This window comes from Urocampus carinirostris, chromosome 8 (genome assembly GCF_059441175.1).
Source record: "Urocampus carinirostris isolate Australia breed hairy pipefish chromosome 8, RoL_Ucar_1.0, whole genome shotgun sequence".
Classification (NCBI taxonomy): Eukaryota; Metazoa; Chordata; class Actinopteri; order Syngnathiformes; family Syngnathidae; genus Urocampus; species Urocampus carinirostris.
In genome coordinates this window covers 14,824,478-14,839,266 of record NC_142356.1, presented here as the reverse complement: position 1 = coordinate 14,839,266, position 14,789 = coordinate 14,824,478, and the positions used below count along the sequence as shown (strand labels likewise).

Sequence of the window (14,789 nt, the reverse complement as noted above, 5' to 3'; positions counted from 1 at the left end):
AACAAGAACTTACAATTATATCTTTAGCAACACAGATCCTCTGAAAACATGCCAAAAATATAAATTAAAATAATTAAAACATAAAGCAAAAGTTCAGCAGCCTCTAAGATTGAAAGATTGAGTGCACTCTGCTTCAGAGCAATCAATATCATTAAAAAGAGACCAAATTAGGCTCATTCTTCTGCTTTAATCCATACAGTACTTTTTTTTTGTCTTCGTATTGAAATCAATTATTACCCAACACCTATAAAAGCATTTCGGTGTTTGCATTATTGAAGCAGAATGGCAAACCTCATGTCCGTTTATAGCAGCCCATTGACGAGAAAAGATCATAGATCAGAAATAAGGAACACAAAGTATGTGCTAGCAACTTCCTTTCATCTTCAAAATCAATTAATCAAAACAACGTTCGTTTGGTCAGTGCTGAATTACTACCTCTGAAGGTACTGGAAAATTTAAAAAAAAGTAGTTTTCAAATCCATAAATACTAAATAGTTGGTCTAAAGCAGCATCCTTTCCGAAGGTGTGACTTACCTCTTTGTTACCCATTAGTGCCAGTGACTGGATTATAATGTTATTACTCTGTTGTTACAATGTTATTACAATGTTGTGATTATTATTAGAAGTGAGGATTGAATAGTCTCAGTCAACTACCTAAGCAACTTCCTGGAATAAACATACTAATTGGTAACCTATACAGCGGCCCAACTACAAACAAGATTACTTTGTGTCCGGAAATGGTTTTATCTCAAACGAATTCCCCCTGTAACAAATTACTGAAAACCAACAATCTGTTCCCAGCGTCTTAAAGTCATGCATGTTAATGAAATGAAATAATCTGCATTTATATAGCGCTTTTCAAGTCAAGACTTCCCAAAGCACTTTACATTTCCCAATAGCGGCCGTGCAGCCATGTAAGGCGCTAACCTGCTTATTGGGGTATTAGGGGTTCAGTGTCTTACCCAAGGACACTTGACATGTAACACGGAGGAGCCGGGATTCGAACTGCGATCTCTTGATCCCAAGACGAGGGCTCTACATTCCGAGCCACTGTCGTGACAATAAATAGCGTAGATATAAAACACATCTTTCGGATTACTAAAAACACTTTCAAATAGGAATTACCGGTGTATATAATAAAAGTAAAGGAGAGTAACATAAGATATTAACAAAATAAAACAAGCACTTACCATGGAGGCAGGCGACGGTTGCTAATGGAGCTGCATGCGTGGTGGTGGAAGAGTGAGGGAACAAGAGGGATGCAATGCAATTATAAAAAGAATAACACACTAGCGTGGGATCACACGTGCTAACTGGGACCAACTGCATTCGACAGTGAACAGTCTCGATCAGTCAGCCACCTAGTGGTAGCATCTGCAAACTCTCGTAACGTATTTTTTTATTCGTATGTCGAGCAAGATTTTCGCTCTTGTCTTGAATTTCTCTTAACTGAAATATCTCGTATGTAGAGGGGCCACTGTATAAATTTATGCATTAAAAATAATTATTTATAATTCTGTACGCAAAGACACTGATCATAATTCATTTTGCCAGTGACACAGCAGGTGAGCTATTTTCATTACTGGTCGGTTCCTGACCCCCGATTAAAGTTTTGCCCTCTGTCTTGTCACTTCGAAGGGGGCTTCGAAAACCGGCCACTTGTGAGAGGACTGCAGGGACGCAGTGTCAGCATGAGGGCCCCCAGCAAGACCAAGGACACCCTAAACAAGGTGCTACCCCTGCGTTGGTCGTTTGGTTCCAGAGACCGTCGGAAACCTGACCCACCGCTCGCTGATGTTCGAGACCCAGCCCCGGTAGAGCTAGTCCAATATTTGGAGTCAGGACGACGGCCCCGCTGCACCAAGGATCCCATTGAGTCTTTAATGAATGAACCGAGAAGCTCTAAAGAGGCCAACGCCGGCCGAGGGCTCCGGTCCTCCAGTGCGGGGAGGCTGAGTTGTGTAGGGAAAGGAGACGAGGCCAAGCAGGTTCCGGAGGGTCAGAGGAGACCGTCGGATCAGATGGCCAGTTTGAGACGCCGGAAAGAGAGCCCACCAAAGGAAGAAGCAAGTAGTCGGAGAAAAGACTCCAAGAGGGGGATATCCACTAAAGGCCAGCAAGACACGATGGCTGCATCCAGTTCTACTGGTCACAATAGCTCCAGCATTCTCAGCGGCACTCTTAGGAGACCCAAAGACAATCAGACAGTCGATGAGCGACTTGCCAAGACCAAGACAAACGGACTATTGTCCCTCCTTAGAGGTGATTTCTTAAGAAAGGAATCAAGAACATCTAAGGATGGGGATGGCGGACTGAGTACACCTTCCAGACCTTCCTTGTCCAACGGTGCGGCCGGAGGCGAACCCAGGAAGCCTCACAGCAAAGACCTCTCTAACGGCAAAGTGGGCCGGGCCTCATCCGAAATCAAGCGCTCGCAAAGTTCGTCCAGCCTCCCTGCCAAGTCTGACCCGGAAACCCGTCGGACGGCGTCATTGCACCGCAACGCCACGGACAAGGCCTCCTACGGCAGCCTGCCGAGACCCCGCTACAGCACCGCGTCTCTGGGACGCAAGAAGAACGTGCCGGAGTCCAGCTTCTGAAGCTGTGGAGTCAAAGCAATAGAGCACGATTCGGACCTCAAACGAATATCGTGACCCATGATTGCCAAACAAGTGCCTGAGCGACTTCTATGCAGTTTGGACCACCGGTTGGTTTTTGGATCTGTTGAGCACTGAAAGCACCGTGCACTGATAACCAATAGCACCTACCTAACACATCCGTGTCTTATTATTTGAGTGCACGGCACTTTTATTATTTATGGGGGGAGTTTGCTAAATATAACAATGCACTCGATTGTGTTCAATGAAGAGAATGTATAATGGTTCCAATGCTGCTAACTGACCTCGGTTATCAGACTTGTTTATTTGCTTTAATTCTCAAGTAGCATCGATTTGTGATGTCAATGGCTAGCATATTTTCGAATGCGTCGTCACTGTGCTTTAATGACTTTTGGGGGCGTCAAATATATTTTATTTTTAGTGTCCCAGACAAATTTGCTAAGATGTTATATATATATATATAATTTTTTATCATTTTATTTCCCCCCCTGTTTGAATTATAATGCTTTTTTTTTAACACTGCTTCATGGGCAGAAAATTTAGCTCATTTTCGAAATTATTTTGTATTTTATTGTATTTGAAGTTTTCGATTCAATTAGGGAAAATATTATTTAAAACATTTTCCTCATTTTGGAAATTTTAAGAATAAAAAATGATTTAATTCCAGTTCGGCCACATTATAAAATGCTGCTCACTTACTGTATTTTTTATATCGATAAAAATCCGAAAATAGGACTTAAAATGAGAAATTATTTTTCCAATGGGGCAAGATTTTTATTTTTATAATGCAGCATTCCCAGTTGTTGTTTATGTCTAATTCAAATTTTAATCATGAAGCAGAAGACCCATAAATACAATAAAATACATTGTTTTACACACCACAAGGCGTCTGTGTGTGAGGGACTCGTCAACTAGCACAAAAACAGAAAAATACCAACACGTGTCAGAAAAAGCCAAAACATTTTCATTGATAATGTGAAAAAATTGGGGGAATTGACATCAAATTTGTGGGCATGCAGTCCAGAGCTCAAATCTGAATACAAACATTAAAAAGTCAATTTTCTGGATACAAACAAGTTACTAACATAATCAAATAGCTATAATAATGTGTAGCAGTAACTGGCTAGCACATGCATTTGGCGGTGTCTGATACGATAGCGATATTGTGGCCTTGAGGAAGATACTCAATAAACAGTGCTCATCATAAACCCTATAATCAGGCATTAAATATACAGTATTCCCTCAATTTTTGTGGTTAATCCATTCCATAACCACCCGTATTAAGTAAATTATACAAATTATAGCGTAATACAATCAGTTTACCATCCGGAATACGTTAAATGCTGCAAAGTACTCAAACGATCCACGTAAACTCCGACTTACTTGCTAAAAATCCGGTTTATTTTTCCAGGACATTTCCAACTACCGGGGGGGCAAAAATGCAGTTGTATCCATCCATATATAGTGTAAGTCTACGCTTTTGGTCATCTTTGTACGAGCACACCTTGTGAAAACACGGGACGCAGCGATGAATAAACTTTAACCTTAAACCAGAGCGGTACTTTGTTGATTTTGCTGAATGAAGAATGAAGTCATCCTTTAATTGATTTCAAAAGTTTCATAACTACTCTGTAAACGTGTGTCAAAGCAGGTTTACCGGTATCCAAAAAGGGTGGAACTTAAAATACAGTAGATACAAAAGTAACTCCAAAATGCATATCTTATTCTGCATAGACTAAACTTGCAAAACAGAGTTTTCCTGAAAGCTACCAATCGATGAGGGGAAACTCTATGGCACCGGTGTCAAACAGGCGGCCCTCGGGCCACATCAGGCCCGCTAAGGGATTGAATCCGGCCCGTGAGACAACACTCAGAGAAGCACAAGAGAAAAAACAAGCTGCAGGTTGAAATATGTCAACTTGATGTTGCCAAAGCCAGGTGCCTCACACAAAGACACTGTACTTGTATTTATTTCTCTCTCTCTCTCTCTCTGTCTCTCTGTCTCTGTCTCTGTCTCTCCTCTGTCTTTCTAGCTCTGTGTCTCTCTAGCTCTCTAGCTCTGTGTCTCTCTAGCTCTGTGTCTCTCTGTGTCTCTCTCTGTCTCTCTAGCTCTGTGTCTCTCTCTAGCTCTCTCTTTCAATCTCTCTCTCTCTCTCTCTCTCTGTCTCTCTGTCTCTCTGTCTCTCTGTCTCTCTGTCTCTCTGTCTCTGTCTCTATCTCTGTCTCTGTCTCTGTCTCTCTGTCTCTTTCACTCGCTCTCTCTCTGTCTCTTTCACTCGCTCTCTCTCTGTCTCTTTCACTCGCTCTCTCTCTGTCTCTCTCTCTGTCTCTCTAGCTCTGTCTCTCTCTCTGTCTCTCTAGCTCTGTCTCTCTCTCTCTCTCTCTCTCTCTAGCTCTGTCTCTTTCACTCGCTCTCTCTCTCTCTAGCTCTGTCTCTTTCACTCGCTCTCTCTCTCTCTCTCTCTAGCTCTGTCTCTTTCACTCGCTCTCTCTCTCTCTCTTTCACTCGCTCTCTCTCTCTCTCTTTCACTCTCTCTCTCTCTAGTTCTGTCTTTCACTCGCTCTCTCTCTCTCTCTTCCTTTGTTGCTCTCTTTCTCTCTCTGTGTCTTTTTAACTTCTTTTGCTCTAACTTCCTTTTTTTCCTTTTCTCTTTCTCTCTTCCTACCCTTTGTGCTTTCTTTTCTCTTTTCTCTCCTTCTGTCTTTATTTTTCTCTATGGATTTCTTTCTTCCTCTCCCTTTCTTTCCCCCTGTCTCGCGACTCTCTCTCTTCTTTATCCTGCCCTTTTTCTCTTATTTCTTTATCTCTCTTTTTCTTTCTCTTTAATCTACTAGTCCGGCCCCCGACAGAATGTTTGTTCTATCGTGTGGCCCCCAAGTTAAAATGAGTTTGACACCCCTGCTCTATGGTCTATCTGATGACGAATCGGACTTTGCGCTTATTCTCATCTTTCAATATGACTGCATTAACAAACATTTGTTTCTGGCACCGTGAGTAAAATTGATGTGATGATGAGAAAAAATGTAATGCCTTTTTGTATGTCATCTGCAGTGAGGGGGACGTTCATTTGAAAAAGGCATCATAGTTACTCACTACTTCTTCCAAAAAGTAACGGTGGTAGTAATTGAATTACTTTCCAGTAAAAGTTACTAGTCACCAGTTTAAGTTAAACATTTCTGTTACTTTAAAAAGAAGTTTTATGAGGAGTATTTGAATCAGTTGAATAGAGCCAGCTCTTTCAGGTCCTAAATTGCTCCTCAGGTTGTTTTTGTTGCTTTAATTACTGATTATTATGTAACTTCATGCACGAAATGGCTCAAAAAGGGGGGAAAATAAAGAAAAAAAGACCAAAAAATAGAAAAAAGTAAAGAAAAAAATACAATAACGAAAGGGCAAAATACAGTAGAGATAAAAGAAGAATAAGAATAAACTTTGCATTTTTATATAAACACATTAACACTGAAAAACAGCAAAATATTTACCAATCCGGTTCAGGGTTCAAGTCCAGCTACTGTGCTTGCGTGGGTTTCCTCCGGGCACTCTTGTTTCCTCCCACATTCCAAAACATGGTAAATCAGGGTTATTGGTCAGTCCCAACTGTCCCCAGGAGTGAATGAGCGAGTGAGTTTTCTGTCCCTGTGTACCCTGCGACTGACTGGCAACCAGTTCAGGGTGTCCACTGCCCGAAGATTCCTGGGATGGTTTCCAGCACCCCTGCGACCCAACTGAGTATAAACGGTGAAGATAATGGATGGATGGATATTTACAAATCACAAAAAAAGATGTAAGATATTTTTACATTTGTTATGCTCAACAAATTTAATGTCAACGACACAGAATCCACCGAAAAATGTATATTGACCTATATAAGAGATTGCTCTTAAATGCATGTAAGAGAAAAAATTGACCAGCTGTTGACTAGTGGGGAGCCGGCTCCTGTTGCTCTCTTCCAGTTGGTTCTAAATCTGACTCCCTTTCACATGTACGCGCACTATGCTTCTCAGCGCTATGCTTCCGACAGAACGTATTCGTATAAGTAGATTATTAATTAAAATTGATTGGTGTGATTAGAACCAAAAAATTATCGTAGTCTAGATTTTGGGTTTATTAAGACATATAATGTCATGTAAAGTCACATTTATTTATATAGCCCTTGATCACAAATTGTCTCAAAGCACTGCACAGGTTACAATGACACCATCCCCTGATCTTATGCCAACATGCCGGCAAGGAAAAACTCAAAACCTCAGCACGAGGAAACTAAGATACCTTGAGAAGGAGCCTCACGAGTGGTATTCCCCCTTCTAGAATTAGGCTGCAATACATTTAGCATTGGGTAACCGTACACAAAACATAGTCAACATCAATAAAAGAAAACGTCGGTACACACGCTTATGAACGAGATGTTGCGGACGATCGTAAGTTGAATTTGTAAGTTGCTTCAGTGCAATATTTTGTATGGAAAGTATGAATAAGGTTTATATAAGTATGTTTAAGGCTAGTTTAAGTAACCTGTATTGTTTTGTACTAAAAAAATAAATGTTTAACAAAATAATAAGCTCTATATAGTTTAATAAAGTTAAGTTCAACTTACTTTTGGAAGATGGGCTTCAAGAGTTAGGCGACTTCCTCCTCTGTGGTAGAGTGGACTAAAGAGATCTGACCCATTTCTCAACCGCATCAAGCTTTCTTATCCCACTTTCATTTCAAAAGTAACGGCTCACCTCTTCTTTACACCAACCATATTGAATAGATGCATGGATGGAGAAACGGTATACTATGTTTACACACGAACTAGAGAGGGAAAGCCGGATTTCTTCTTTGGGGTGGATGCTAGGTGAGCTCTTACGCGCCACACACTGGTAGAGGCGGAAAGAAGCACTACAGTAGGATCCTGTACTCCGAAAAAGGTGCACACAATACAAAATCTAACTTACAACAATGTCTGGATACTTTTCGACATCCTGAAAAAAAATGTTCGCATCAACCGTAATTTGTAGCTCGAATGTCCGTAAGTAGGGGAGCGTCTGTAGTGCATGACATCGACGCTACGAGCCTGTGAAATAGGCCAAAGAATGCAAACTTCAATAACAGAGGCGACCCAATGTAGCTATACACTCTAATATTCATGAGCACGACTAGTTGCACACAATTAGGCTTCACTTGGTGTACTATAGCCTTATTGTAATGCATGTTTATTACAGTGGAACCTCTGTTTTCGAACGCCTCTCAGTAAAAACAAATCGGAGTCCGACCAAAAATTTAGAGAAATTCTTGATTCGGCATACGGGTGTAATCCCTCTTTTCGTGACCAACTGTTATCGCATGTGGACGTGCTTCGTTTTGCTTTCGCTTTTAATATAGGTGTACGAAGTGTTTTAGCCCCTAATTATGCCTCCGAAGGAAGTCAGTGCAAGCAGCAAAGTTGCTACAGATGAAAAAAGAAAAGTAGTGCGTACAACTATTGCTGATCTTGCCTGCGCCTTCTGCTGACCACCACAAAGGTAAAAAAAATCCTATTCATAATTCTTTTCTTTATCCTCTTTTTTTATTTTTACACGTTCATGTTAGCGTAATTTTTCGTACGGAAGATTACGATAACGCGAACGTACGATTAGCCTGGGTTAGCGTTAAACATTCAACGTAAACATTCAGGGTGTTGGAACGGATTAAAACGATTTACATTATTTTTAATGGGAAAAATGATTTCGGTGATCGAACAAATCGGTTTTCGAACAGGGATCGGGAACGGATTATGGTCGAGAACCGAGGTTCCACTGTATATGTACTTTCTTTTGCTGTAACCAGAGGACCATTGTGAATGACACCCCTGCCAAAATCTCACTCCCAAGACCCCCTCTCACTTCTGAGAGAAAATTCTGAAACACTTCAAAATCACTGTCGTGACATATTGAGATCAACGATAAACCATTTACACATTCAAGTCAAACATGAACCAATCTTTGTGAATAAATACAGACAGTATATGCCAACCTTTTGATACAATAAGTCGTATATTTTATCTATTTTTACGAATCAAACTCAATCCATCTCCAGAATTTTAAAAAAAACAGCATATACTTTTTGAAAACTGCAAGTAGCCAACTTTTTGCAAAACAGAAATCTAATAGGATCGTTGAAACAGTTTCTTTACTCACCAAAACTTACTCTCTTCTACATAAATAGAATAGAATAGAATATACCTTTATTGTCATTGTTACAAATGGGCTAACATATTGTGACAACGAAATTGGGCATGACACTCCAGTTTTACACGTTCATAGTGAGGTATGAGCAAGAAGATAAAGGAACAGAGAAGATAATGTTATAAGACAAGGGGGATAAGGCTATAGTTATAATTTACATGGTATTTACACAAGAAATGTCGGCATGTGGGATGTTACATACAGGGTTGTCGTGATAACGTCGGTATCGTAACGGTTGTGCAATATTGCATTTGGTGCAAAGTCATCATAGTGCAAAAATAGTCAGCATGAAACAGGAAATGGTCAGACATTGTGCAATTTGAGCATTAAACGTAGTGCAGTCGACATGTGCAAGAACAAGACATGAGTAACATTATATTCGTATGAGGTAGTGTTGGCACGAGTTTTAAGTTTTTTTGTGCGGTGTCTGTTTTGAGCAGTGAACAAACATAGTGCAGACAGCATGTACGTGAGTACCATTTTACATACGTGTGAGGTAATTTTTTGCAATAGTTTTCAGTTTTTTGTGCGGTGGCTGTTTAGGGTGGTAATGGCTGTGGGGAAGAAACTGTCTCTGAGTCTGTTCGTTTTTGCTTTGTGTGACCTGTAGCGCTTGCCGGAAGGCAGCAGGTCGAAGAGATGGTGGCCGGGGTGAGAAAAGTCCTTGATGATGTTTTCTGCTCTGCTGAGGTAGCGAGAGCAGGCAATGTCCTCCAGACTGGGCAGAGGGCAGCCGACGATTCTCTGGGCTGTTTTCTCTAAAGCAGCTTTGAACTAGTTTTATGTCGTTTGAATCTGAAAAAGTGGTACATATTTTTCAAAAAGCTGTCAGTGTCTTTAAGGGACAAAAAGTGGTCGTCTAATGTTTAAAGCGGTAATGTTGGCAGTTGTATATGTCCCTTGTCCTCCGTCATTACAGAATATTCAGTAAATTACTAATGAAGGCCGAATGATAAAGCATAAGACTGAAAAATAAAGCTAACATTTTGGAGTTTACATCATTTTACTGAGCCGGAATGCCCAACAACAGAATATCTGGATCCTTCCCCAGAGCCAAAATAAGTTTGACAATCCTACTGGTACCCGTTCTGAAATTTTGCTACTTTGTGTGAGTCCTTATGTCGGCCATTTTAATTATGGACAGCTATTCAGCCTCCGTTTTTTGTCGTTGCAAAACCACATGCACCCAATTTGAGCTAGAACCTCTCAATTTGTCCTCCGCTACGCCGGTAAACATTATGCTAAGTGGATGTTCTGTCCAATTCGTCTCAGATTTGCACCCTTCAACAAGGATCCATCGCTCTAAAATGCAAAAGTCTGTTTTCACACGGCTACAAACGCAAATTAGTATAAATGGAACGACAAGCAATTTGGAGGCAACCGATGACCGGCTCGGAAGACCGAAGTGTTTGGATTTCTTGTCTCGTCCCCTGTAGCGTAGCACGCATTTGTCTCTGGTGGGCGTCCGCTCCCTAGCATGTCAGAATTTGACACGCTCCCTTATTCAACTCACCTTCCTAAGAACAAAAGGTGTCGGGCCACGCTTTCTTTCCAAGAATATTGAACAGATTTACTTTTTTTTGTCATGATTCAAGCCCCAGGGGATTGATTGTGAGTTAGCAGAGTGTAAAGTAGGCTACTTTTAGTTGTGTATTTCTCAGACTCCTATGCTATGAAATCAAATTGTTTAACCTGTTTTCCTATTTTCAATATGCAAGCAATCATTACACACACACAGTTACGTTTTTAAGATCCATATTTTCAGTCTAATTCCATTCTTTTTAATACGTTTTTAATGTTTATTGTATTTAATAAGTATGCGCGACTCCATCCATTCACAGCGCATGCGCGACTTTTCAATAAACCACGCCTACTGACCGGATGTTGTCAGTCCGGCCCGGGCAGCCTGGCAAGATGGCGACCGGGCCGTCCTCTCTACATTCGCGGAGTAGATCAAGACTGAATAAATGTCTCAGCCTGAATATTTTTGCCAGCAATGGAGTTATATTAATCTATAGCTCCGACACAGAGTTAGCGCAACCACATGCTAACCAATAAATTAAGGTTGTAATGCACACAACTCTTGCAAAAGAATTAAGTGTGTCTGTAGCTCCAGTGAAAATCTTTTAAATATTTCTATTAAACATTTTCTGCAGCTAAAGCTGAAACCCAAAAATCTCACTATTATTCAGGAATAAAGCCACGTTTTACCCCACAAATCATTTTCATTTGTTCTCGTAATCCATCCTCCTTTCTTCAAGAAGATTTAAATTACTCTGTTTTCAGGGTTGGGTAGGGTTACTTTAACTTACTTTCAATTACTTTTGGATTACTCCAATACCAAATATGCTAATAAAATACAAAATAAACTAAATATGAATGAATGTACTAAATTTTGTGCAGGCTTGGGGAGTAACGGAATACCTGGAACGGCAAAAATGATGTTGGCAAGCTGTTTGGATTTATTTTCATTTTGTTTCTGTCGCATTTTATGTATATTTGTTTTTTTCTGCATTATGGTGACAATACTAGTGCTGTTTAAGTTTAGGTATTTGGCAGAGTAAAAATGTTTAAAATCATTTTTTTTCTTTATTAATAGATACCATGATGTTTTTGCTTTTCGTAAATAAAAAAAACAAATTGTTTTCTACAGGAATGAATGGATTACGATTTTACATTCTTCCATGTGGCAGACCTAAGGTCTCATCTTTCTGATTCTTATTTATTTTTCACACCTTTGCTGAGAAAAAGGTACTTTGTTTAATAAAATGCATATAGCCTTGTCACCTCACGCCTCGGTTACTGCAATTCTCTCCTCTACGGCTTACCTCAAAAGTCCCTCCATAAACTTCAGCTGGTTCATAACCAGTGTTCCCTCTCAGCTGCGCGCGTGCGCAATTGCGCTCCGCTCGCACATTCTCAGCGCACAAGAAAATCTAACCATCGCACAAGGGTCCTAAACGGCTCTTCAGGTTGTTTTTGCTTCTTCAATCCCAACATGACCAAATATTATGTAAAATTATGCACAAAATGACTTAAAGGAAGGGGGGAATAGAACAAAAAAGAAAAAAAATACCAAAATGAAAAAGTAGTGAAAAGCTGAGAAACAAAGAAACAAAAGGAAGAGAAGAATTGAAGGGGAAATTTAGAAAAAAGCCAGAAAAAAAGAAATGTAGGAAAAAAAGTAAATAGAGAACAAAAAGAAAAAAGTAACAGCTCGGAAAAAATAAACACAATGAGATTTTTTTAAAGGAATTTAAAAAAAAAGGTGGAAAAAAAACACGGAAAAAAGAAGAAAAATTTTGTGTTGCATTCAAATAATTTCCAATTATATCAAGTGAATCTTGTTGCCAACATTGTACTTTCACTAAAAAATGTGACTAAGTACAGTTCTGTATCTTGCAACCGACTAAATAAGCCCCCAAAAATGTTAATATCATGCGACAAAATATATCAGGAAAAAAAAGAAATGATATCTTGTGAAAGAACTGTAAGAACAAACGACGTTTGTAAGCCGTACAACCTTTGCAATAGTACACGAGTCAAATCATTCAAAAGAGAAAAATAATTTTGCATTGCCGGAAACTCAGCAAAATGTAACTTGATGTCAAGTTATGGACATGTTTGATAATGATTTAATTGCCACACTTGGGATTATGGTTGCTCACTGTTGTTTCAAGCGTTGCTCACCGACTTTGTGTGAACGCTCAGACCCGTGGAAAATTACAGGGAACATTGGTCATAACTGCTGCACGCATCATCACCAAAACCCCCTCTTGCCATCATATGATCCTTGTCCTTCAACAACTCCATTGGCTCCTAATCTACTATAAAATCAATTACAAAATCCTGCTCTACACCTACATAGCCATTCATAACCTTGTCCCTCCCCACCTCTCCGACCTCCTTCATACTCCCACGCTATCCCGCACCCTCAGATCATCCTTCTGCCCGCCTCAGCTCCATGGGGAGCAGAGCTTTCAGCCGCTCTGCACCCCAGCTCTGGAACTCATTACCGCCTGTCCACCTTCAAATCAGGACTCAAAACTCACCTCTTCAGACTTGCCTTTTCTCTACCATCTGGCTCACTTACTGCCCCTTTTAACTTGAATGTGTTTTTATTTGCTATTTATTACTTGCTTGTTTTACTCCTGTTTTACTCGTCCGTTTTTGTTGGGTTCTTCTATATGTACAGCGACCTTGGCTGTCTTGAATGGAGCTTTGAAATGCAATGTATTATTTTTACTATTATATTCCTTTAAAGCCACATACTTTCGATAAATAACTGTTTTGTTAGGGAATAGAATAACGAGAGTTTGTATTTGCTTGCGCAAGAACGTGAAAAATGTTGTTTATCAGATGACGCCAACAAATGGATGTCTAGAGGGAAACTCACTGATTTTGTGGTTTTTTTCCCCTTCTCTTTTGACATAAGCTCAGGCACTAAAATAATTCATTGCAATTTTCAAGTACTTTGAGTGGCGTGTACTTTCAGCTATTGATTGTGACCAAATCAAACTCCACTTTAAAGTTGGCCGGAGATATTTTCACACTGTTTTGTTATTTGTATTTTCTCTGACCATCTTCGAACCCCTGAATTGATTTTAATTTTTGAAAGTTTTTAAATGGGGAAATGTAGCAGCACATCGTCACACTTTATTTTTGGTTGACACTGAATATTTTTGTGTTAATGGGGCAATGCGTTTTCAGTGGTCAATAAAAAAGTCACTCATAAATATATAAATATAAAAAAAAAAAAACTTTATTTAGATCAGGGGCGGCGCAGTGGTTAGCGCTTGTGCGGCACAGTTCATGTCATGGGAACCTGTCGTGGGTTCAAATCCAGCGCCAGACTTCCTGTGCGGAGTTTGTATGTTCTCCCCGTGCTTGCGTGGGTTTCCTCCGGGCACTCTGGTTTCCTCCCACGTTCCAAAAACATGCATTTCAGGTGAATTGGCCGGTCCAAATTGTCCCTAGGTGTGAATGAGCGAATGAGTTGTCTGTCCCTGTGTGCCCTGCGATTGGCTGGCAACCAGTTCAGGGTGTCCCCTGCCCACTGCCCGGAGATGGCTGGGATGGGCTCCAGCCCCCCCGCGACCCTACTGAGGATAAGCGGTGCAGCTAATGAGATGAGATGAGATGAATACTAACATTTTGGGGGGCTTATTTAGTCGGTTGCACGATACACAACTGTATTTAATCACATTTTTAGTGGAAGTACAATGTTGGCAACAAGATTGACTTGGTATAATTGGAAATTATTTGAATGCAACACGAACTTTTTCTTCTTTTTCCCTGTTTTTTCATTTTTTTTTTAATCCCTTTTAAAAAAATCTCATTGTGTTTATTTTTTCCTTTTGTTCTCTATTTACCTTTTTTCTTTTGTTTCATTATTTTCTTTTTCTGGCTTTTTTCTGAAATGTTCCTTATTTTTTTTCTCTTCTTTTGTTTTTTTTCCCTCAGCTTTTCACTACTTTTTCATTTTGGTATTTTTTTTCGTTTTGTTCTATTCCCCCTTCCTTTAAGTCATTTTGTGTATAATTTTACATAATATTTGGTCATATTAGGATGAAAGAAGCAAAAACAACCTGAAGAGCCGTTTAGGACCCGAAAGAGCCGGTTCTCTTTAGTGAGCCGAGCCAAGGAAGCCGGTTCTCGAAAAACACACACGCAGCTTTGAGGGAATATTGCACTGGATAGATTTTCTTGCGCGCTGAGAATGTGCAGGCAGTGCGCAATTGCGCACGCGTGCAGCTTAGAGGGAACACTGATTGCAAGTAAAGGTTAAATCGGCTTGGCTACTCTATTCCATCTAATCATTTCAGTCTCTACTATAAGACGACAAGTACGAAAATAACACTGACCAAAGCATGTACTCTGCTCCACGTTTTCCCTGAACATAAAATCTCCAAACACTTTTTGCACAGTTTGAGACCAAAAATCAATCTAACAGTGTCTCATTAA

At 40.0% G+C, this 14,789-nt stretch overlaps 1 protein-coding gene across 1 annotated transcript in view; it reads left to right on the top strand.

Annotated features, from left to right (window-relative positions):
• The window catches only part of usp43a (ubiquitin specific peptidase 43a), a 166,795-nt gene extending 162,622 nt beyond the window's left edge, over positions 1–4,173 (top strand). The window contains exon 16 of the mRNA XM_088341696.1: positions 1,639–4,173. Within this exon, the coding sequence (XP_088197822.1) occupies positions 1,639–2,600 (962 nt within the window). The 3' untranslated portion in view covers positions 2,601–4,173. The remainder of the gene's footprint in view (positions 1–1,638) is intronic.
• Positions 4,174–14,789: the final 10,616 nt, after the last annotated feature.